At 39.2% G+C, this 26,220-nt stretch overlaps 1 protein-coding gene across 4 annotated transcripts in view; it reads right to left on the reverse strand.

Annotated features, from left to right (window-relative positions):
* Positions 1-252: 252 nt before the first annotated feature.
* Positions 253-26,220, reverse strand: part of CTDSPL2 (CTD small phosphatase like 2) — a 117,630-nt gene continuing 91,662 nt past the window's right edge. For all 4 annotated transcript variants that reach the window (XM_033190293.1, XM_033190292.1, XM_033190290.1 and 1 more), the window contains exons 9-13: positions 14,853-14,915; positions 14,669-14,748; positions 10,298-10,424; positions 7,924-8,019; positions 253-5,196 (exon numbers count right to left, since the gene is read on the reverse strand). In XM_033190293.1, coding sequence (XP_033046184.1) covers positions 5,131-5,196; positions 7,924-8,019; positions 10,298-10,424; positions 14,669-14,748; positions 14,853-14,915 — 432 coding nt within the window. In that variant the 3' untranslated portion in view covers positions 253-5,130. The remainder of the gene's footprint in view (positions 5,197-7,923; positions 8,020-10,297; positions 10,425-14,668; positions 14,749-14,852; positions 14,916-26,220) is intronic.

Below are 26,220 nucleotides of genomic sequence, written 5' to 3' on the forward strand. Positions count from 1 at the left end.
ATAATCATACAAAATGCCAAGGCACTAGGAAATAGAGTATGATGGTGATAACTAAATTCAAGTCTCCAGGAGGAACTGCACAGTCTTGGGTCACAGCTTTCTCCAAGTCTCAATTTCCTTTGTTTTTCAACATCAAAAGGGAAAGTAATGTGAAAAAAAATTATATTCTTCTAAACAACAAAAAAACTGTACAAATATGTTGTTAGAAATTATATTGTTTCTGATGGCTGATAAAATATCATCAAAGAGAAGTGCTTCCATAAAAGTTTTATTTATCCCCACAACAACCCTGTGAGGTAGGGTGATCAGGGCATTTGAAGATGAGAAAACTAAATCTACATTACTTGTTCACGGCTATACTGCATAGTAAATAAGAAGAAATTAAATTGAGATTTTTAAATGTCCATGACTTTATATTGATTCACGTGGAAACAGGCAGAGAGAATATTAACTCCCCCCTACCTTAATGCCAAAAGGACACTGCCTTGAAAAATCCCATTTCAAAAGATGAAAGTAGTATTTCATTGCTTATTTCTACAAAGATTTATAAAATAAAAAAATAGTGAAATATTTTACAGATAATATATATAATGGTCTCATTCAGGGACATGTCCTTTAGCTATGTATATGGTCAACTATTCCAAGTCCTAGAAATGCAAACCCTTAAAAAAGTATGAAAGACAAAAATGATAATGAGCAGTAGCCTCAATCTTCTTTATTATTCCTCCATGTATCTTGAATAAGCTCTGTGAAATCTGGTCCCAGTTAAAAAGAAAAAAGAAAAAAAAAAAAAAAAGGCTCTACCACAAAGAGATGTCTGGTAAACTTTAATTTTGTTGCCTACTCTCAAACCAGTGTCACATTTAGCTAATACACTGATTTCCCAATACTGGCTATTAGAATCACCAGGAGAGCTTTAAAGAAAAAAAAAAAGGAAGAAAAACCAACCAACCAAACAAAAAAGCCAGAACTCTCAGGCCCCTCTCGAAATCCAGTGAGACAATTTTCCAGGGGTAGGCCCCAGAAATCTATTTTAAGAGCTCCTTAGAGTAATTCTAATGGTCAGGTTTAGGAACCAACTGATGTATCTTAAAATACTAATATCAAAAGCATAAACTAGTATAAACTTGTCGCTCTCTCCCCCCTACCCCACCCTTTTTAAAAAAAAGATCTCAAATCATGTTATACCCCCAGAACTCTCACCTCTGGGCAAGTAATTTCAATTCAAGATACAGAGAAACATTTTATAAAAATGTATCCTAATTAGTGAGACTTGGATTCCAATAATAACTTAAGTAGCATTTCAATATAAGATACTCAGTTTTGTGGTTCGTATTATGAAAATTCTTAAATGTATTTTATACAGGTTCGTCGTAGGCTTTCAACTCAGGGGAAGACATGAGAAGTAATGACATAAGCACATTACCACTAAAAAAATACTATACTCAATTACAGCTCATAAGAGGAATAAGAAAGTGAATGAATGACAACCCTAAGGCCTTTTGGCCCATACATTTTTGTTCCCAGTCCACTCTTCCCCTATAAGGGGAAATAAAATAAACATTCTTTACTAGTTGCTTGGCATAGTTATTCGGTGGGTAACTATTAACTAAGTTAATTTAGATACACAAGATTAAAAGAGATAACAAATAAATACCTAGGAAGACAAAGAGAAGTCAGGTCAGAAAACCTTAACTAGCTAATGATGTAGTATATAACACCATCATATTAGTACAATTAAATAAAGGCTTCAATGTCCTTTACATTTTAGCTTTATGTGATTGACACAGACATGAAAGAGATCTGGTCCTTATGAAGAATTCTGTGCTCGCAGGAAAGATTTGTAGGAGTAATGAAATGCTTTCTTCATTGATGAGATGAAGTCTTTCAGGCAAGTTGACGGAACAAAACAATGAGAAACGAACTTCTTCAGAAGGTTGAATGAAAGTAAGATCTAGCTGAAAAAGTCATTGGCCAAAGATAATTTTTTTAAAAAACCATTCTGTTAACCCTTGAAAAAACAAAAACAAAAAAACCCCAGAGAAATACAAAAAAAAAAAAAAATGTACACATTCATTTCACTGACAGTTACAAGAAAATAGCCGTTTATAGAAGTTACACAATGCTTTCAACAAATCCCAAACAAATTTTGGGAAACAGATAAAGCCACCGGGTAAAAATAAATATACATACTAGCTAATATAAAACAATTTATGGTTACGAATTGTCATCAATTCTCTTAGGACACAAGGAGAAATACGGTGATATAAATCTGATGAGGGCTACATATATTACATGGAATTAAAAAACAACTGATTAAAACATCCTAACAATGATACAAATATTTAAAAGAATGTCTTAAAAGTCAGGAATTTACCACTGGAAATAGCATGACTTTAATATGTACTCCAGAGTTGTAATGTGTATACAGGTCACTTTCGCTGTGTCTCACCAGGTATCCACCTCTCCTGCATTTACTAGTCAGTTTTTGAAGAGTTCATGTTTCCTGTGTGAGCTGAAGGGGCTGGGCACATTTCAATTTAAAAAATATACACCTCTGATTAACTAAATGGAAGTATTTTATGTCTACCAACAGATAAAGAAAAGAGAGGATAATGGGAAGACAAGACATTATGTTAAGGTGGAAGGAAGCTGCCTAAATTGTCTCTGTAAATTATCTAAAATTTTGTATTAACAAATTTAAAATGACTCAAAGTAATGAAAAAAATACTAATTTGGCCTCAAGAAATTTTCTCAAGCCATATAAAATTTTCTTAGTTTATTTCTTTACGGAAGCATCTTCTGCTTGATCAGCTGACTTAAAGGAACTCTCCTAGCGTGGGACTGAAAACAACTTAATCACTGATAAAAGATGATTAGTTTAAAAAGTTGGTTTTTATTATTGAAGTGCCCACAGGCACAAGAGAATAGGTGCTTACATTTCCCTTTAGATTATGGGAAAGCCCTTTGAGAATGCACTAAATCAGGAAATCTTTCAGCAAACAGAATGCATGCTGAAAGTTCAGATCTCATATAAATTTTGGGTTTCGCTGTTTGAGCATAAAAGGAAGGGAGCAGGGAGAAATGTAACTAGGTTCACAATTTTGAGCAAGAGCATATGTAAAGGTAACGTATGTACATTTTATTTCAAGAAAGACAGAAGACAAACAGCATAAAGATGCCCAGATGCCCTAAAGATAAATACATTTCAAAGATTCTCATTAAAATGAATCTGTAGTATTTTTTTCCTGCAAGCAAAATACCTTTCTTTAAATAAAATTAAAAAAATCAGTATTCTGAATTGCAAATGCTTTTGCTTTTTTTTTTTGCAGAAAATCTGCCATGATTATTTTTTTAATGAATAAGGATTTTCCACAAAACAGGCTTGCTCTACATGCTAGATTTTTAAACAGTTCAGTGACACAATATGCTAACTACATACACAACAGATAATATAGTAAGAAAACACTCAACCTGATGAAAAGTTAAAATCTTCATTAATACACTGAAAATTGACATAACTCATGCCTTTAAAATCAAAAATACAAAAATTAAATGTTTTCCTAAAAAGATTTCCTTATTTTAAGGATTCATTTGAAAATGAAGCTGCATGTAATTTGTACAGTAAGTTGTACAAGTAAACAGGTAATATACATAAAAAATTAATTGACATACTCCTCAATTATCAGTTGTCCACCTTTAATTTCCAATACTGTACTTTCTTAACAAGCATACAAAATATCAAACTTCTCTTTAGAAAAAGTGCCGTTCTTTGACATCCTTTACACAAAAACAGTCTGAGCCTGTGGCATGTTAATGCAGTTGAGAGGCAAAGCATACGAACTTTTACAAATTCTACCTTCCATAAAAAGCCTCCCGAAAAGGAGATTACACGCCACTATAAAAATATCAACCTCTTGTGGTAGCTGCATTAGAGAACCAAGGCTTGAAGACTATTTTCATATAGCATAGAAAAACCACTATGAGAGCATATTAACTGCATTGGTGGCTTGGGAGTGTACTGTGCCACAGGATTATGCATAGCTACTGTTAGGTACCAAGACTGTTACACAGTTTTAAATTGATTGTAACTGAGGGCATAACAGAGGTACTACCAGCCCATGCAAAATAACTAAAAATACTGAGTCACTGTGCTGAATACTTCATTCCTGGAGAAAACCAAAGGCAGCAGTAACTAAATCAAGCCAAACAGGTGACCAAACTTTCTCCTCAAAGATTTGTGAGCACAGTGAAGTCTGAGGTATACCTTTATCCATTAAATCTGTGTGCCATTGCAAGATATTACCATTTGAGAATATACGCCATCACAATGGTTTAAATCTTTTGTATATTAGTCATTCATATATTCTTATCTACCCAGTCTCTTGATTTTTGAAAAGATTTCACCTACAGTAGAATATTACAGAAACAAAATATAAATGCATGTCTTTCTAAATGAAACTTACATGGACTAAAAGTAGAGAATATTTTTAAACAAATATACAATGTGCAGGCAGACAAAGCAGGAAAACGGCCATTCAAATGTATAATAAAAAACTAAAAACTGACTATCTCCAGAAAACTATGAAGCGCCTCAACTAAACGGAATGCATAATGAAATTCTAATCTAATACAGGTCAAAAATGTAAAAAGGTTATAAACCTTAACAGGAAAAATAAAACAACTTTTACTGGCCATTCCTGTTGAAATGAGAATCATAAAGTAACAGAAAAGTGGCTACAAACCCACTTAGAGCACCAAACAGAGAGAAAATAAAAGTCCATTTTCATCTCTGTTATTATCATAAAATCCTGTGTGACTACAGGTCAAACTGCTGGTGGCAGAAACAGAATTCTTTATAAACTGCAGATGTCCTGTACATAAAAAAATTTCACTGGAGTTGCACTAGTTCTAAAGACTCTTCTGTTTTAGCCTACCTACTATATGTATTCGATCTGAGATAGATAAAGTCTCTTTCTGTAACCCTTGATTATTATTGGGCACCAAAGATAAGAAAAGCAAGACGGGGTACAAAAATGCAAAATTTCAACAGTAATGGCAATGTTTTTGTCTTAGTCCAAAAGGGTCCTGCATTCTCTCCCCCTTCAGTGATTTGACAAGTCTTTGTACTTAATCTGGGGGCAGCAAATCATGCAAGCGAAATCTGTCTCTGATGTGTGGTCGAACATCTTCATTCTGTGTGGAAAAAAAACAATTTTAAAAAAGGCATATAATTTCAAAGATATGATCCTCATAACATAGATATTCTTACCTTGCAGAGAAAACATACCAGTTTTTATTTTATGACCTATTTTGTTTGCCAAATGGAAATACTACACAGATGCAGTTAATTTTAGATTTTTAAAAATTGTCATTGAAGATTTTTTTTTTTTTTTTAAATTTTTATTTTCTGAGACAGAGTCCTGCTCTGTTGCTTAGGCTGGAGTGCAATGGCACAATCTCAGCTCACTGCAACTTCTACCTCCTGGGTTCAAGCGATTCTCATGCCTCAGCCTCCCAAGTAGCTGGGAATACAGATGCCAGCCACCATGTCTGGCCAATTTTTTGTGATTTTTGTACAGGTGGGGTTTCACCATGTTGGCCAGGCTGGTCTTCAACTCCTGACCTCAAGTGATCTGCCCACCTTGGCCTCCCAAGATTTGTTTATTTATTTATAAATGAATGAATGAATGAATGAATGAATGACAGGGTCTTGCTCTTTCACCCAGGCTGGAATGCAGTGGCACAATCCTGGTTCACTGGAGCCTCAAACTTCTGGGCTCAAGCAATCCTCCCACCTCAGCCTCCTGAGTAGCTGGAATTATAGGCACATACCACAATGCCCTGCTTGCTTGCTTATGTATGTATGTAGCGATGAGGTCTCATTATGTTGACCTGGCTAGTCTCAAACTCCTGGCCTCAAGTAATCCTCCCACCTTAGCCTTCCAAAATGGTGGGATTACTGCTGGGTACAGTGGCTCATGCCTGTAATCCCAGCACTTTGGGAGGCCAAGGCAGGTAGATTACCTGAGGTGAGGAGTTCAAAGATCAGCCTGGCCAACGTGGTGAAACCCAGTCTCTACTAAAAATACAAAAAATTAGCCAGGCATGGTGGCGGGTGCCAGTAATCCCAGCTACTTAGAAGGCTGAGGCACGACAATCACTTGAACCCGGGAGGTGGAGGCTGCAGTGAGCTGAGATCGCGCCACTGCACTCCAGCCTGGGCGAAAGCGCAAGACCCTGTCTCAAACAAACAAACAAACAAAACCAGTGGGATTAAAAAGGTGTGTACTAGGGGATATCACCACTGACCCCACAGAAATACAAACTACCATTAAAAAAAAAAAAAAAAGGTGTGTACTACTACACTCCGCCAAAGTTTCATTAAGCAATAGAGGCCAAACCAAGATAGGTAAAAGGGAATTCTACTTTCTACATAGGTCTTTAAAGCTAAGTGTTCCATGTGATATAGAAATAGAATTCCCAGAATAAAATTTCAGTGGTATAAGCATTAATTCTAGATGTGAATTATAATATCAAAATGAAAAATTTAATGTTTTTTTGTTTGTTTTGTTTTGAAACGAAGCCTCACTCTGTCGCCCAGGCTGGAGTGCAGTGGTGCAATCTCGGCTCACTGCAACCTCCGCCTCCCAGGTTCAAGTGATTCTCCTACCTCAGCCTCTAGAGTAGCTGGGATTAGAGGCGCCCACCACCATGCCCAGCTCATTTTTGTATTTTTAGTAGAGAGGGGGTTTCACCATGTTGGCCAGGCTGGTCTTGATCTCCTGACCTCAAGTGACCCACCTGCCTCGGCCTCTCAAAGTGCTGGGATTACAGGCATGAGCCACCATGCCCGGCCAATTTAATGTTATTTCTAACACAACTGCCCAGCAACTTATAAGAGAAACACCACTGAAACAGTAAAGACATTCAATCTATAAATTCTTAAATACTGATAAGCATAATTTTATTATAATATATAAAGCCTGAAAATGTGGCTGGGTATGGTGGCTCACATCTGTAATCCCAGCATTATGGGAGGCTGAGCTGGGCAGATAGTTTGAGCCCAAGAGTTTGAGACCAGCCTGGGCAACACGGTAAAATCCCCTCTCTACAAAAAACCACAAAAATTTGCCAGGTGTGGTGGCACATGCCTATAGTCCCAGTTACCCAGGAGACTGAGCCAGGAGGATTGATTGAGCCCAGGAAGTCAAGGCTGCTATGAGTAGTATTATGTTACTATACTGCAGCCTGGGTGACAGAACAAGACCCTGCCTCAAAAAACAAAAAAGTTTGAAAATGCACATAATCTTTTTCTTTTTTTTTTCTTTTTTTTTTGAGACGGAGTCTCACTCTGTCACCCAGGCTGGAGTGCAGTGGCCAGATCTCAGCTCATTGCAAGCTCCGCCTCCCGGGTTCACGCCATTCTCCTGCCTCAGCCTCCCAAGTAGCTGCGACTACAGGCGCCCGCCACCTCGCCCGGCTAGTTTTTTGTATTTTTTAGTAGAGACGGGGTTTCACCATGTTAGCCAGGATGGTCTCGATCTCCTGACCTCGTGATCCGCCCGTCTCGGCCTCCCAAAGTGCTGGGATTACAGGCTTGAGCCACCGCGCCCGGCCAACACATAATCTTTTACAACCTTTGCTCTTATCTCCCATGACAGATGACTTTATTATCATCGCTATTATTTTTTAAAGAGCTGGAGTCTCACTATGTTGCCTAGTATAACCTCAAATTCCTAGGCTCAATCAATCTTCTTGCCTCAGACTCTAAAGTACTACAGGCACCTATGATGGCACCTGTGACCTGGCTCACAGATGACTTTATAAGTCAGTACACATAAAGCAAAGACATTTAAAAAGATTTATTTCAATATAGTTGAGCTAACAAAAACACAATAGAAAAAGATAAGCTATACTTACCAGTTCTACAAGCTTCTCCAGGAATGGAATCAATTTTAGGAGTTCATTGTCATTTTTATCCATAAACCAACTTTCTATAGGGATTCCATTAGAAAGCTAAAACAATAAATAAGTAATTAAATCCTCTTTTACTTATATTATGCCTAGTTTGGAAAAAGTTAAAAAATAAACAAAGATTTATTAAGTAAACACTGATCTAAAAGTTCCTTTGAAAAGTAATGTCGCCAGACTTTTCTTTGACAACTCAATAGTGCAAGAGACAGAGGATAAGGAAATAAATTGAAGCCTATTGGTTTTTCAGTGTCATTTCTTCTCAGAGTACATAAAACTAAACAAGAAAGTTCCATTAAAACACATTCTACAAGGATCATTAATATAACTAAAATATTCCTTTATTCTTTCAAGAAACAGTTACAATTAGTACAATGCTAGATAGGCACTGTGAAAGATGGGACACCACCAATCTAAAGAGAATATAGAAAAGTCTATACTTGGCCGGGCGCGGTGGCTCAAGCCTGTAATCCCAGCACTTTGGGAGGCCGAGACGGGCGGATCACGAGGTCAGGAGATCGAGACCATCCTGGCTAATACGGTGAAACCCCGTCTCTACTAAAGAATACAAAAAACTAGCCGGGCGACGAGGCAGGCGCCTGTAGTCCCAGCTACTTGGGAGGCGGAGGCAGGAGAATGGCGTGAACCTGGGAGGCGGAGCTTGCAGTGAGCTGAGATCCGGCCACTGCACTCCAGCCTGGGCGACAGAGCCAGACTCCGTCTCAAAAAAAAAAAAGAAAAGTCTATACTTTTTTCCCCCCTAAATACAGTGACCATATCTCCCATTCATTATTCTATTCCCATCGAGCAGGATAACCTGAAATATAGTAGAAACTTAACAAATTAATGGTATTTCATTGAAGAGGAGCCTAAAAACAAGAACGTAAGCCATACTTATTTTATGGTGAAAAATCTCTGGGATAAAATGTTTTAAAATTTAGGCTAAATGTTGTATATGAGATGAAGGATAATTGATATAATTTTATCTAGGAACCAAGATGAAATTCTTAAAGACATTTTTAAATGTAAACAAATAAAAGTAAGGATCTAAATAATATCCTATACAGCTTTTCCCTTGTTTTCTTTTTATTATAGACATTTTTAAACACAGAAGGACAAATCTAGTTTATACTGCAATCCACTTTCCATCATCCCTATTCTGGACTGGCTTATTGTGAAGCAAATCTAAGAAATCCTATCACATGGGGCTGGTTGCGGTGGCTCACACCTGGAATCCCAGCACTCTGGGAGGCTGGGGCAGGTGGAGCACCTGAGGTCAGAAGTTCGAGACCAGTCTGGCCAACATAGCAAAACCCCATCTCTACTAATAATACAAAAAAATTAGCAAGGCATAGTGGCGTGCACCTGTAGTGCCAGCTACTCAGGAGGTGGAGGCAGGAGAATCACCTGAACCCGGGAGGTGGAGGCTGCAGTGAGCTGAGATCATGCCACTGCACGCCAGCCTGGGCGACAAGAGAAAAACTCCATCTCAAAAAAACAAACAAAAAAAAACAGAAAGACAGAAAAGAAAACAGAAAGAAATCATATCACATGGACATATTCATAATCTAAAATATACCTTGAAAGGATGACTCATCAGCCAGGCACAGTGGCTCACACCTGTAATCCCAGCACTTTGGGAGGCTGCGGGGCGGTGGATCACCTGAGGTAGGAGTTCGAGACCAGCCTGACCAACATGGAGAAACACCGTCTCTACTAAAAATACAAAATTAGACAGGCGTGGTGGCAGGAGCCTGTAATCCCAGCTACTTGGGAGGTTGAGGCAGGAGAATCGCTTAAACCCAGGAGGTGGAGGTTGCAGTGAGCTGATATCGTACCATTGCACTCCAGTCTGGGCAACAAGAGCAAAACTCCTTCTCAAAAAAAAAAAAAAAGGAAGGATGACCCATCTATACTTGTAGTTATACTAGCAAAAGGTACAAATATATTGATAAAATAGTCTAAGAAAATATTTCAGAACATTAAACCAAATAACCAGAACATAGTTAAAATAACTATAGTACTCAAATATCTTTATGATTAAATTACTGATTAATGATTTAATAACTGATAAGAATGCTATTAAATGATGCTTATCTTATAGTTTTCTTACTCAGGTTTTTCTTCATTTATGCTGCATGTCATTTAAGTAAAAATTTTCCAAAAGGAATATACTACTTTGTCATTTCTAATTCTAAAACAATGACACACTAAAGGGAAATTCCACCAGTGAAAATTCTCTTCTTTTCCCATCATATTCTGTTTGGCAGCATGTGTCTTCATTGTATTTTTTCCAATCTGAGTTTATCAACTTTCTTCCTACCTGATATGCAAAGGCTTGTGGTGAGTTGTCAATTATTATAGTTTTTGAAAGATCTCTTCCAAGAATATTTAAGTCCTTTATATAGTTTCCTTGTACACAAACACAATGTTCACGGAAAAGCCGGTGCCTAAACATAAAAATAAAAACAAATTAAAAAAAAAACAAAAAACTTTCTACATATACACACATATATATACCATAGGCTTTATAGGTTAAGCCATATTATTTTCTCTCTTGAAGGAAATTCAAACACAAATATGGGCCTAAGCGTTGGGCTGCCATTTTACTATAAAAATTCTTAGCAATTATTGAAAGCTTACAACCAAATATTACTAGGCCTTAAAGAACTTGAGTTTATCCCAAAATGTTATAATTAAATTATAATGGGGGATTAAAAACTCTAAATTGTTTTTGTAATTTATTTACCCAGGAAAGCTCAGCTCAGATGCAGCATCTGGTTGTCAGCGAGGTCCTGCTTTTTAACCAATTTTCCAGATGGTTGACCGAGGCACAAGGAGGTCAAGTGACTTGCCCAAGGTCACACAGTAAGTCAGTGGTTAGCCCCGCATTGGAACCCAGGATCCTCCTGGCTCCCAGTCCTTGGCTCTAACCAGTGGACCACACAGCCTCCCTATCCCTGTACATGCCAGAATAGAAAATATAAGAAGGAATGTTTCTGTGTTGGCATTTGGAAAAATGCTTTTTAGATTTCCTTATATTTTTTGAGAAAAGGTCCTAAGACCAAAACATTCCGTCATTTCAACTTTTCCTAAACACCCCTCTTTCTTTTAGTATATGTGTATGATCATTTGAAAAAACAGAGATTAAATGAAATGAGGAATTCAGATTTAAGTATCAAGTATTATAAATGTAAACCGATGTTTCACCCAAATAGAAAAATGCTACATCATTTTAGAAAGCTATTAAAGGATTTACAATAATACTAAAGTGATTATTATAATCTCAATTTATACCCAAAATATTAGTCTCTGAACATTACTAATAATTGATACATATAATAATTTTTTTCTACCTTGAAGTACTCTATTCTGTATATATTAATAATTGGTAAGTTGTCTTCCTTGTGTCTTAATCACACTAACAATTTTGTAAAACCTAGGACCTATTTGGACCTGTATTTTAAATTATGCAGTTTCAAGAAACGGGGATTTTCTACCCACAAAATATTTCACACTGCTACCAAGAATAAATAAAAATCTACATATACACACGCACAAACAAAAACTCAACCTTAAAATTATCAGTGCCAGTTGGTATGGCAAAAAGGAAGAATTTAACAGACAAAATGTATAAGCAGTTCTTTCCCCCTTCTTATAAGGAATAACTTTAATAATCACAGTCAAATGATCATCTGGCCCCTGGAAGGTTTAGTCAGTTCTACTTTGAAAAAACAAACAAACAAAAAAGACTAAGTAACTTAATTCAAGCCTTCGTTGGGCCTAAATAAGATTCATTGTTTTATTTCTATAAACAATTGGATATGAGGAAATTGGAAAGGCAGATACAGCATGTAAATTCAAGTCACTGTTGATGCCTCTTCACCAATAGTGGCAAACTCACTGAGACAGGAGACAACTGAATCTGTACGTGGATACTACAGTTATTTTAATTAAATTACAGTAAAAACCTTCCAATTATTCATTCAGGAATCTGAGGGTGTACAGCATGTATTTGCATTTTTAGAAGAAAACTATTTGTACCAGTCATCAAAGAGCAGTTTGTACCAGTCATCAAAGTCTACTCTTCCATGTGAGTAGACTTGCTTCTTTAGAAACTCATGAGATTTAGAGAAACAGGAATTTCTTTTTTTCTTTTCTTCTTTATTTTTTTTTTGAGACGGAGTCTCCCACTGTTGCCCAGGTTGGAGTGCAACGGCAGACTCTCAGCTCACTGCAACCTCTGCCTCCCAGGTAGCTGCGATTACAGGCACCTGTGCCATCATGGCCAGCTCGTTTTTTTGTGTATTTTTAGTAGAGACGGGGTTTCATTATGTTGGCCAGGCTGGTCTTGAACTCCTGACCTCGTGATCTGCAGGCCTTGGCCTCCCAAAGTGCTGGGATTACAGGTGTGAGCCACGGCGCCCGGTCTAGATCACAGGAATTTCTTAAGAGTCTATCTTATCACTGACACAGACAATTCCCTATAGCACTCACAATCTACTGTTTGAAAAGCTTTTGCTGACTGGGCGCGGTGGCTCGCGCCTGTAATCCCAGCACTTTAGGAGGCCAACGTGGGCGGATCACGAGGTCAGGAGTTCCAGACCAGCCTGAACAACATGATGAAACCCCGTCTCTACTAAAAATACAAAAATTAGCTGGGCGTGGTAATGCGCGCCTATAATCCCAGCTAATCAGGAGGCTGAGGCCAGAGAATCGCTTGAATCTGGGAGGCAAAGTTTACAGTGAGCCAAGATCACACCACTGCACTCCAGCCTGGGCGACAGAGCAAGACTCTGTGTCAAACAAAGAAACAAAAATACAAGCTTTTGTTTCAGATTTTTCAAAATACAACTAGAAAGAACAAGTGGAAACCCTCAAGTGTGTAGGTTTTATAAATCTGGTTTAAAAGAGGATTGTTAATTTGTAACACATTGTCACAGCAGGACTATCATTTGTTCCTCTTTTGTAAATGAAAGCTCCAAGAGGGAAGAGCTTGTGTTGCTCACCACTGTTTCCTGGAATATTGGAGGTGGCGAATAGAAATCATTATAATGAATGAAGTCATCAAAACAAAATCACTGGGTATACTTTAGTAAAGTAAGGTAAAATTAGTATAAATTACAATATACTTTTGTGAATAGAAAATACCATTTCCCATTTGTGTGACTGCAGTACTTATTTTGACCCTTTAGATTAAAAAAAAGATACCACAACTTTATTTAGAAGAAAAAACCCTCCAAAATATGAACATTAGGAAAAGTCTTTCAGCGTACTTGCAACCACTGAATAATAAAGGACTGTTAACAGCACAAAATACAGTTTAGGATTTTCCAGTAAGACAACATGGGAAAAGTATTTAAGAAAATTAATACCCAGCTGGGCTGAGTGCGGTGGCTCACGCCTGTAATCCCAGCACTTTGGGAGGCCAAAGTGGGTGGATCACTTGAGGTCAGGAGTTCAAGACCAGCCTGGCCAACATGGATGAAACCCCATCTTTACTAAAAACACAAAAAATTAGCCAGGTGTGCTAGCATGCACATAGTCCCAGTTACTTGAGAGGCTGAGGCAGGAGAATCTCTTAAACTCAGAAGGCAGAGATCGCAAACTGCACTCCAGCCTAGGTAACAGAGTGAGAATTGCCTCAAAAAAGAAAAGAGAGGGAGGGAGGGAGGGAGGAAGGAAGGTTATTAAAGTTTTTTTTTTTTGAGACAGAGTTCTGCTCTTGTTGCCCAGGCTGGAGTGCAATGGCACGATCTCGCAACCTCCGCCTACCAGGTGGCTGGGATTACAGGCATGCATCACCACGCCCACCTAATTTTATAATTTTAGTAGAGAAGGGGTTTCTCCATGTTGATCAGGCTGGCCTCAAGCTCCTGGCCTCAGGTGATCAGCTGGACTCGGCCTCCCAAAGTGCTGGGATTACAGGCATGAGCCACTGCTCCTGGCCCTATTAAAGCTTTTATGAGCCTTTTGTGTCATCTCTCTCCGCTATTGGTCAAAAACTCAAAGATTAACTCCTCATCTTAAAGGATACAGCAAGACTGCTGCAGTCTTACTATCTCACTTCAGCTGACAAAATAATGGAACTAATTATCATAATGTTTTAAAATCACCACGGCACTCCCACTAACCAGGAACACACTGCATCTGCTGGCTCAGGGCACACACAAGGAATTAAGTCCAGTCAGGATAACCTGAGTGACTAAGCCCATTGTAATTTCCAATCAGATTCATGTAACATTTTCTTTCCATGGAAGATAAATTTGCTTTCAAAAATAGCAAGAGCTTAATTTGATCCCTTCTGCTAAAAAATAAATTTTATTTATCTATGCCATTAAAAAGTAAAATTAACATGCATTATCTCAGAGACGTATGGAGATGAAACATCATGCACAATGTGGAAAAATTCTACACAACCCCCAAACCCCTGTCTCCCCCAATCCCAAAAGAAATGAGGATATAGATGTCACAGTGAATAAAGGCACTGGATCTTTGTATCCTTTAAAGAACGTCTGTCTGGAGTTCCATCATTAGGAACTCTTTTAAAGAGTTTAGGGGCTTAAAAAATTCATTTATATTCACCATTCAACACATATGCAGCCAACTGAAAATGGCCATTAAAATGAAATAGAATCAGTAATTTCATAGATCAGTGTGACAGACATTTCCACTATTTCTTAATTAAATTTACCTGACCAGTTGCTTTTTAGGGTCTAGTATGTTCAGTAACTTGTCTGCATACACCTTCTTAGAAGCAGTAAAAAGAATGATCTATAAATTCAGGGGAAAAGAAGTAATCATTATACATGGTCTAAATATGGGTACTATATTGAATAAAATAAAAATACATATGTAATTAGCTTAAGCATGTTTACCTCATACATCTGAGACATTCGTTCCAGGAATTCCCTGAAAAATGGTCTTAATCTCACATAAACCTGAGGAAATACAAAGATAGATTTCAGCAAATAAACATACAATGGGAAACCACTTCTTTTCAAGATGTGCTGTATTCTAACTTTGATTATAATTAAAAAGTTCATGTTTTAAAGTATAGAAATATGAACTAAGTACCACTCAAACCAAATATATTTCACATACAAGCGATCACTTAAAACAATCTCTTTGGTGGGATAATAGCAATCACTGATGATCAGTTCATTTTTACTAATAAAATAGCAGCATACAGTACTTCACTGGAATGTAATTTTAATAAACATTTAAGCTAAAAATGGAAAGTTTCCCTCTGAGATTTTGATCCACCAGTAAGCTCCATCTTCCAGCCAGGTAGAATCCATCCAATTGTGTCCACCTCTAGCTGACCTGTCTCAATGACCTTCCTCAATAATTACTCAGAATTCCTTCAAACAACCACCTGCTAAAAATATCTCTATTTTATATTTATACCAAAGTAAATAATATTCAAAAGGAAACGTCTGTATTGGTGGGTTTAAATAACCTCAGTTTTTCAGAAATCAATCTTGCTATTCTACATTTAATGATTCAGATGTGACATCTAAATTAGCACTATTGGTTACTTGAGATTAAAATTCTAATAGTCAAACACAACAGTTCTCAAAACCTACTGGTATCAGAAAAGACTACAGTACCCACAGAGCTGCTTTACATACATTATTTTATTATTTCTGTGTCTCTCTTTGCCTACATTTAATATAGCTCCTATAATCTAATATTCAAAAAAGCCATGAACATCCATTAAAACTATTTACATTCTGACTCCTCTAAATTGTATTCATTTTGTTACAAAATTTTACAGAAAGAAAAATACTGTACTTCATTCAAAGGTGACTATTATAATTTCAGATACCACAAATAACAAGTATTTATTGAACTAGATTCACAGATTCAGATTAAAAGCAAACAAAACACTTTGTGGTAGCAACAAATTCAAATCTAGGCTTATTGGAGTTTCAATTCTGGCATCCATGTATATGCACACAAAAATGCCCCCATGACAAAAATCTAGTTCTGGGAATATTTTAAGGCAAAACAGAGAATTTCCTTAAGAACTGAGCACTTATAGGAGACAAATTTTGTTTGTTTGTTTGAGACGGAGTTTCACTCTTGTGGCCCAGGCTGGAGTGTAGTGGTGCGATAGATCTCGGCTCACTGCAACCTCCGCCTCCTGGGTTCAAGTGATTCACCTGCCTCAGCCTCCCAAGTAGGGGATGGGATTACAGGCATCCGCCACCACAACTGGCTAACTTTTTGTAGAGATGGGGTTTTGCCATGTTGGGCAGGCTGATCTCAAACTCCTGACCTCAGGTGATCTGCCCGCCTTGGCCTCCCAAAGTGCTGAGATTACAGGCATGAGCCACCAAGCCAGGCCAGAAGACAAATTTTGAATGATCATTACTATGCTAATAATATCACTCTGTCCCCTTCTCTGGGTTAGATAAAGGTTTACTTGTTTTTAATCCTATTAGTCTTTTTCTTTTTTTTGAGGAGTCTTGCTCTTTCCCCCAGGTTGGAATGTGGCGGCGCCATCTCGGCTCGTTGCAACCTCCACCTCCAAGGTTCAATCAATTCTCCTACCTCAGCCTCTGGAGCAGCTGGGATTACAGGTATGTGCCACCACGCCCGGGTAATTTTTGTATTTTTAGTAGAGATGGGGTTTCACCACGTTGTCCAGGCTAGTCTCAAACTCCTAACCTCAAGTGATCTGCCTGCCTCCCAAAGTGCTGGGATTACAGGCATGTAATCCCATTACACTCCGCCCAGCCTAATCCTATCAGTCTTGACTAATCAAAAACAAAGTAAACCACACACCCCTCCTCAAAGCAGAAGAAAAGAAACAAATCCTCAGCATCCAATCACCATCATTTAGGATGGGGTCTAAAAATTTTAACTATAGTTGCTCTTCTAATCAATTTTAACATTCTCATCCTGAAACATTTGGTGTAGTTTGTATTTGTAGCCTTGATTGAAAACCACAAACACCTTATTTCGTTGGTAGGCCAAATAATGACAGATTTATATATATATTATTTTACTAACAAAATCATTTTATTCAAATGAGTTTTTTCAAAATAGATTTGTGATGGTTAAGAAAAACCCATCTATTCTGTCAATACTTTTTCTGAATTCCATCTCAAGGTAGATGATAAACTATAAACTATCAGAACCTTTTACTTGTTGCCGGTGTTCATCACTCACAGTCAGTAACCAAAAATATTTCATTTTTTCATATATATAAAGATGTTTTATTTTCAATATCCCTATTATCACTTGCTCCATATACAGGTTGAGTGTCCCTTATCTGAAAATGCAAAATGATCCAATGAGCATTTCTTTTGAACATCATGTCAGTGCTCAAAAAGTTTCAGGCTTTTTTTTTCTTTTTTTTTTAAGACAAGGTTTCACTCTGTTGTCCAGGTTGGAGTGCAGTGGTTGTAAACAGGGCCACTGCAGCCTCAACCTCCTGGGCTGAAGTGATCCTCCTGCCTCAGCCTTCCATGTAGCTGGGATGACAGGTGTGTAACACCATGCCTGGCTTTAAACAATTTTTCTTTTGGTAGAGATGGGCTCTCAGTGTCTCACTACGTTGTCCAGGCTGGTCTCAAACTCTTAGGCTCAAGCAATATTGCCTTGGCCTCCCAAAGTGCTGGGATTATAGGTATGACTGATCACACCTAAGTTGCAGATTTTTTTTTTTTTTTTTTTGGTGATACCATCTCATTCTGCTGCCCAGGCTGGAGTGCAGTAACATGATCTTGGCTTACTACATACAACCTCTGCCTCCCCGGTTCAAGCAATTCTCATGCCTAAGCCTCCCCAGTAGCTGAGGTTATAGGCATGTGCCACCACATCCGGCTATTTTTTTTTTTTTTTTTTTTTTTTTTTTTTTGAGGCAGTGTCTCGCTCTGTGGCCCGGACTGGAGTGCAGTGGCCAGATCTCAGCTCACTGCAAGCTCTGCCTCCCAGGTTTACGCCATTCTCCTGCCTCAGCCTCCCGAGTAGCTGGGACTACAGGCGCCCGCCACCTCGCCCGGCTACTTTTTGTATTTTTAGTAGAGACGGGGTTTCACCGTGTTAGCCAGGATGGTCTCGATCTCCTGACCTCGTGATCCGCCCGTCTCGGCCTCCCAAAGTGCTGGGATTACAGGCTTGAGCCACCGCGCCCGGCCTAATTTTTGTATTTTTAATAGAGACAGTTTTCACTGTGTTGGCCAGGCTGGTCTCGAACTCTCGAACTCAGGTGATCTGCCTGCCTCAGTCTCCCAGGGTGCCCGTATTACAGACGTGAGCCATCACGCTTGATGATAAATTTCATATTTTGAGGCATTTCAGATTTCACATTTTTTGAATTAGGGATATTCAACCTGCAGTAAACTAAGATAAGCAGGGCCTCTTTGAGATTTATTCCCTCTGAACAAAACACAATTCCACTGCACAAGAATACGTCTAGTTAACAATATTTTCCAACCACAGTAAGTGGAACATTGTTCAAAGGTGACATTTTCCAACTTCTCATACAGTGACTTCCAGATTAGGTCAAAGCTATAGCTTCATTGTGCATACTACTACTTTAACTCTACTTAAATATACATGCATCTTAAAATTTGACATTGCTTTTAAAATGTGTTTGTTTACTGGGGATAAAAGGTGGCACTGAAGATAAAGGAACATGTTGCTAGAGTATTTCTTTACTATGAGAATAGAAAGAATAATTGTTGAAAGTAATAGTTCCTATCCTCAGAACAGATTCACCATGTGAACAAGAAGGTGTTTCAGTATTAAAAGACACAGGCAGAGAATGAGGTGGTTAGCAGGAAGGAAAGTGGGAAGAAACATAGAAAGGTACTGGACTGGAGTTAGGGCCACATGGGGTTGTGCCATGTGATGAAAAGGCAAAATCTCAGAAACAGTAGTAGAGATGAGATATAAAGCCAGCAGCATCTAAGTCATCTGGATATAGATAAGTGTGAACAGAGATATACAAGTCAAGAAGCACTACGTACTGTCTGGTAAGAACAAATAAAGAACATCTGTCAGGTACATATAATACAATGAGTTTAACTCTTGAGACTACCATTACTTTATTGTGTTAGGTCAGAGATACAAGAACAGACAGATGCACACATAGACATGCCTCCGAATGCTTCAAAATCTATTCCACAAATAGCATTAGCTCCATTTTTCTTCTAATTTTACTTTCATACAAAGATCCCTTCCTGAGCTGCCTACTTCCCATTTTCCTACATTTCCTGAATCCATACCTTTCCTTCTTAAAACTTTTACCTTCTTAAAACTTGCAACTCTTCAAAATTATGTAATCTCCCAAAGGCCAAAAGCTTCATTTCAGTCTAGTATACATGTTTCTTCAAATTGATAATTACTTTATTTACAGTACAAATAATTTTAATATTTTTTCAGTAAACCAAATATATTGTGAAAAATGTCAAAAGTTAAAAAATAACGCCAAATGTCATAAGAAATAATTATATTAAAAAACTATTCAAGATTACTACTTGAAGATACAGATTTACGAAAATGTTCATTATGTAAAACTTTAAAAAATGAACATCTATCAGAATATCTGAAAAAGGGTGTTGTAGTGCCAGGCATGGTGGCTCGCACTTGTAATCTCAGCACTTTGGGAGGCTGAGGCAAGTGGATCACCTGAGGTCAGGAGTCTGAGACCAGCCTCACCACAACATGTTGAAACCCTGCCTCTACTAAATATACTACTAAATGTACAAAAATTAGCCGGACGTGGTGGCGTGCACCTGTAGTCCCAGCTACTGGGGAGGCTGAGACAGGAGAATTGCTTGAACCCAGGAGACAGAGGTCGCAGTGAGCTAAGATGCGCCACTGCACTCCAGCCTGGGCAACAGAGTGAGACTCTGTCTCAAAAAAAAAAAAAAAGAGGTGTTGTGAAGTGATTTTAGCACAATTTACATTTTACACAGAACATGAATATATATATATGTGTGTGTGTGTGTGTGTGTGTGTGTGTATATATATTTTTTTTTTTTATGGAGTCTTACTCTGTTGCCCAGGCTGGAATGCAATGGTGTGGTCTCGGCTCACTGCAACCTCCGTCTTCCAGGTTTAAGTGATTCTCCTGCCTCAGCCTCCCAAGTAGCTGGGGCTATAGGCGTGTGTCACCACAACTGGCTAATTTTTGTATTTTCAGTGGAGATGGGATTTTGCCATGTTGGCCAGGATGGTCATTCCTGACCTTGTGATCTGCCTGCCTTGGCCTCCCAAAGTGCTGGGATTACAGGTGTGAGCCACCACGCCCGGCCATATATATAATTTTTAAAAACCCACTACACTAATACTACTTGATATGAATAATACCTGATGGTCTGTATTTTTTAGTATTAAGATAAAAATTGTATATAGATAGTACTGAAAGGCTATTAATAGTTAACATAGCTGGATTTAAAAAAAAGTAGTCGTTGGCTGGGTGTGGCAGGTCACGCCTGTAATCCCAGCACTTTGAGAGGCCAGGGCAGGGGGATCACCAGAGGTCAGGAGTTCAAGACCAGCCTGGCCAACATGGTGAAAACCCCATCTCTACTAAAAATACAAAAAATTAGCTGGGCATGGTGGTGTACACCTGTAGTCCCAGCTATTTGAAAGGCTGAAGTGGGAGAATCACTGGAACAGGGAAGGCGGAGGTTGCACTGAGCTGAGATTACACCACTGCACTCCAGCCTGGGTGATCAAGGAAGACTCCGTCTCAAAAAAATATATAAATCAAAAAAAATAAAAAAGGCAGTCATTACAATGACAATCCACTTATAAACTGGTTCTAGATATTGTGTGGTAAAGTCTGTCTAAAACAAAACTCATGTCTAATTATATAATTTCAAGTTATATACTTAGTAATTTCTTATATACTTAGTAATATACTAAGTTATATACTTAGTAATGCTTATTAAACCTTAATCTAATATCATAGATAATTTTGATAGTATGACTCCCCCCAAAAATTACCTTACATGAGTCTTTTTAGGAAAAATACTTCTAAATGATTTTTAGGCCCAGATAATACGACCATAACTTTGTTTTTTGAGACAGAGTCTCACTCTGTCACGCAGGCTGGAGTGCAGTGGCGCAATCTCAGCTCACTGAAACCTCCACCTCCTGGGTTCAAGCAATTCTCTGCCTCAGCCTCCCAAATAGCTGGGCTTACAGGGGTCCAACACCATGCCTGGCTAATTTTTTTGTATTTTTAGTAGAGATGGGGTTTCACTATCTTGGCCATGCTGGTCTTGAACTCCTGACCTCGTGATCCACCCGCCTCAGCCTCCCAAAGTGCTGGGATTACAGGGGTAAGCCACAGCACCCAGCAGACCATAACTTTCAAAAAGAAACATCTTTGATACTTTTTCCATGATATCCTTCCAATTCCATTGTAGCAACAGGTTTTAAAAAATGATGAATCCAAGGAATCACCCACTTAAGAGTATGACATCTGTTTTCCCTTAATCAAAAAGATGACTGGTCGGTGCTATTATTTAATTAAGCAAGAAGAATTAAAACAGTAAAAAACCAACAAAGTTGGGGAATATAAAGAATGAGATGCAGCCAGGTGTGGTGGCTCAATGCCTATAATCCCAAAATGCTAGGGCATTCTGGGAAGCCGAGGTGAGCAGATGACTTGAGCCCAGGTAGTTTTGAGACCAGTCTGGGCAACATGGCGAAACCCTGTCTCTACAAAAAAAATATAAAAATCAGCCAGGCATGGTGGAACTCGCCTGTAGTCCTAGCTACTCAGGGGGCTGAGGCAGGAGAATTGCTTGAACCCAAGAGGTCGAGGCTGCAGTGAGCTGTGATCATGTCACTGCACTCCAGCCTGGGTGGCAGAATGAGACCCTGTCTCAAAAAAACAACAACAACAACAACAAAAAAGAGAATGAGATGCTACCATTAACTGAAAAAATCTTACCATCAGTAGATACCACAAATGTACAAGTGGCTGTACCAATTTTTTAACTCTTCTGTACACCTCAGTTTCCCTATCTATAAAATAAAGGATATAACAACAATATCGGCCGGGCGCGGTGGCTCAAGCCTGTAATCCCAGCACTTTGGGAGGCCGAGACGGGCGGATCACGAGGTCAGGAGATCGAGACCATACTGGCTAACACGGTGAAACCCCATCTCTACTAAAAATACAAAAACTAGCCGGGCGAAGTGGCGGGCGCCTGTAGTCCCAGCTACTCGGGAGGCTGAGGCAGGAGAATGGCGTGAACCCGGAAGGCGGAGCTTGCAGTGAGCTGAGATCCGGCCACTGCACTCCAGTCCGGGCGACAGAGCGAGACTCCGCCTCAAAAAAAAAAAAAAAAAAACAACAACAACAACAATATCTACATCATAAGGTTATTGTGAAGCTTAAATAACTTAATACATGTAAAGTACCTAGAACAGTGTCTGGTACATTCAAAGTGCCAATAGCTATTAGCTATTATTATCTATCTCATTGTTTTTTGTTTTTTTTTTTGAGACGGAGTCTTGCTCTGTCACCCAGGCTGGAGTGCAGTGGCTGGATCTCAGCTCACTGCAAGCTCTGCCTCCCGGGTTCACGCCATTCTCCTGCCTCAGCCTCCCGAGTAGCTGGGACTACAGGCGCCCGCCACCTCGCCCGGCTAGTTTTTTTTTTGTATTTTTTAGTAGAGACAGGGTTTCACCGTGTTAGCCAGGATGGTCTCGATCTCCTGACCTCATGATCCGCCCGTCTCGGCCTCCCAAAGTGCTGGGATTACAGGCTTGAGCCACCGCGCCCGGCCATCTATCTCATTGTTTAAAAGTAATCAATCACAATAAGACCTGGAGTGAGTATGATTCTATTGGGCAGAACTGGGCAACCTCAATTCCAAAGAGAAAGCCCTACAGTCACAATCGATACTTTTGGAAGAGGGAAATAACAAACTGTTTCAGTAAACTGCTTAACTTAGTTCATATTTTCTTGGCATCAGTACCAGAGTTTAAAGATAAAACCCAGACCTTCTCCAAGGAAAGAGGGTTGCTCAGGTAGGCCCTAGGGTGATCTCAATTTCATAACTCAGAGTGATTTTATAGCAGTTATCTTTTGCTTCACAAAATTCCAATAAGAGGCAGATAGATGCTGGGGGTAGTATTTGTAGGTAGATAAATCTGGGATGAATAGGTAAACACTAAAACCAATAAAAATAAAAACAAAACAACAAAAATCCCTAAATTAAAAGCTTCTGCGGCTGGGCGCAGTGGCTCACACCTATAATCCCAGTACTTTGAGAGGCCGAGCTAGGCGGATCTGTTGAGGTCAGGAGTTCGTGACTAGCCTGGCCAACAAGGTGAAACCCTGTCTCTACTAAAAATACAAAAATTAGCCGGGCGTGGTGGCGCATGCCTGTAATCCCAGCTACTTGGGAGGCTGAGGCAGAAGAATTGCTTCAACCCAGGAAGTGGAGGTTGCAGTGTGCTGAAATGGCGCCACTGTACTGTAGCCTGGGCGACAGAGCAGCAAGACTCATGTCTTATTTACAAAAAAAAAAAAAAAAGTTCCTGCAAACCCTTACTCTATTAAACAGAAATCAACCTGAAAAGAAATTTTTTGAAGAGTACAGGCAGGGCATGGTGGCTCACACCTGTAATCTCAGGATTTTGGGAGTTCGAGATGGGTGGATTGCTTGAGCTCAGGAGTTTGAGACCAGTCTGGGCAACACAGAGAAACCCCATCTCTACAAGAAGTACAAAAAAGGGCGTGGTGGCACATTTCTGTAGTCCCAGCTAACACTTGGGACGCTGAGGTGAGAGGATGGTTTGAGCCTGGAAGATAGAGGCTATAGTGAGCCGAGACTGCATCAATGCACTCCAGCCTGGGCAACACAGCGACACCATACCTCCAAAAAAAAAAAAAAAAAAAAAAAAAAGTCGAAGTAGGATAAAATGAAGCTTAATGTATTCATATAGGAGATTTATATTAAAAGTTACCAATGGGGCTGGGCATGGTAGCTCATGCCTGTAATCCCAATACTTTGGGAGGCTGAGGTTGGCAGATCACTTGAGGTGACTAGCCTGGCCAACATGGTGAAACCTCATCTCTACTGAAAATACAAAAATCAGCCAGCCGCAGTAGCACGTGCCTATAATCCTAGCTACTCAGAAGGCTGAGGCAGGAGAATTTCTTGAACCTGGGAGGCGGAGACTGTGGTGAGCCAAGAGAGTGCCACTGCACTCCAGCCTGGGCAACAGATTGAGACTCTGTCTCAAAAAAAAAAAAAAAAAGGTACCAATGAAGCATAATTTTCATCAGGGAAAAATCTGCCAATATAGTGTATGTACATAAATTTGCATATATAAAAAAACTGATGTATTTACATTAATAAAAGTTTAGTCAAAACAATGGCCATTTTAGTAAAACAAAAATGTTACCTTTAAACTCAAACTCTGAAGTTCAAAGGAAATGAAGCCTCCAATTTAATGTAATCAACTGTCACATCTTCTAAATTTATAGCCATTAAATAAGACTTTCCACATAGTATGTTTTCTTTTCTTTTCTTCTTCTTCTTTTTTTTTTGTGGAGACAGAGTCTCGCTCTGTTGCCCAGGCTGGAGTGTAATGGTGCGATCTCGGCTCACTGAAACCTCTGCCTCCTGGGTTCAAGCAATTCTCCTGCCTCAGCCTCCCTAGTAGCTGGGACTACAGATGCCTGCCACCACGCCCAGCTAATTTTTTGTATTTTTAGTAAAGACAGGGCTTCACCATGTTGTTTAGGCTGGTCTCGAACTCTCTGACCTCAGGTGATCCACCTGTCTCAGCCTCCTAAAGTGCTGGGATTACAGGTGTGAGCCACCACGGCTGCTGGCCCATATGTTTTTTCTCCTTTTTTTTTTTTTGAGACAGGCTCTCTGTCACCCAGGGTGGAGTGCAGTGGTGTGATCACAGCTCACTAGGGCCTGAAGCTTCCGGGGTTCAGGTGATCTTCCCAGCTTCTGAAGGGACTAGAGGTGTGTGCCACCTATTTTTGCATTTTTTTGTAGAGACAAGGTCTCACTACATTGCCCAGGCTGGTCTTGAACTCCTGAGCCCAAGCCATCCACCCACCTAGGGCTCCCAAAGTGCTATCATCACAGGCATGAGCCATCACACCCAGCCTGCATTTTAATGAATTGCTCCTAATTTTAAAATATACATTTTAGACAAAGAATCCCCATGAAATACATTTTTTCACATTTTTGAGAAGTAGAGAACTATTGGTTTCATTTGTATCTTCTCCTTTTTTAGTCAATTAATAATGAATAATTATGAAAAAATTAGTACCAATAACTACACTTACTAATAAGGATGGGAAAGTGACTTTAAAGTTATTCTAAAGTAGTATGTTTAATATTAATCTACAATTAATTATTGAATTATTATTCCCTACAAGCTAAAATATTGGTTTCATCCTCCATGCTATGTAATTATGACCCTGAAATGTTTGATTTCTCAGTGTCCTGGCTCAAGCAATCCTCCTGGGACTATAGGCGCTCCCCCGGCTAATTTTTTGGTATTTTTTGTAGGGACAGGATCTCACACTATCTTGCCCAGGCCAGTCTTGAACTCCCAGGCTCAAGCATTTCTCTCACCTCAGCCTTCCAGTGCAGGGATTACAAGCAAGCCACTGCCCTTGGCCTCAAATGTTGTTTTTCAAAAGACACAAATATACATGCTACTTTTGTAGAACAAAAATATGGTTTATGAATCTCAAGAACAAAGTGCATGCTGGTTAGTATCAATTTAAATCAGAACTTGAGAAAAAAATTAGGTATTTACTACAAAATTATAAATTTAAATGATTGGTTTCTTTCCTTCATGAAGCAAAAATAAAGCTCACTTTTCTAGAAAAGACTGTAAAGAGGAGACAGAAGCAAGTGACCCTCTACTTCTCTTGTTCTTTCTTTTCGAGATGGAGACTCACTTTGTCGCCCAGGCTGGAGTGCAGTGGCGTGGTCTCGGCTCACTGCAACCTCCACCTCCTGGTTTCAATTGATTCTCCTGCCTCGGTCTCCCTAGTAGCTGGGATTATAGGCGCCTGCCACCACGCCCAGCTAATTTTTGTTTTATTTTGTGGAGATGGGGTCTTGCCATGTTGGCCAGGCTGATCCTGAACTCCTGACCTCAGGTGATCTGCCCATCTTAACCTCCCAAAGTGCTGGGATTATAGGCATGAGCCACTGCACCTGGCCCTACTTCTCTTGTTCTGTGGTATGAAAATTATCCTAAGCTGTAAGATTCCCAAGA

This window comes from Trachypithecus francoisi, unplaced genomic scaffold, assembly GCF_009764315.1.
Source record: "Trachypithecus francoisi isolate TF-2019V2 unplaced genomic scaffold, Tfra_2.0 Lachesis_group3, whole genome shotgun sequence".
In the NCBI taxonomy this organism is placed as follows: Eukaryota; Metazoa; Chordata; class Mammalia; order Primates; family Cercopithecidae; genus Trachypithecus; species Trachypithecus francoisi.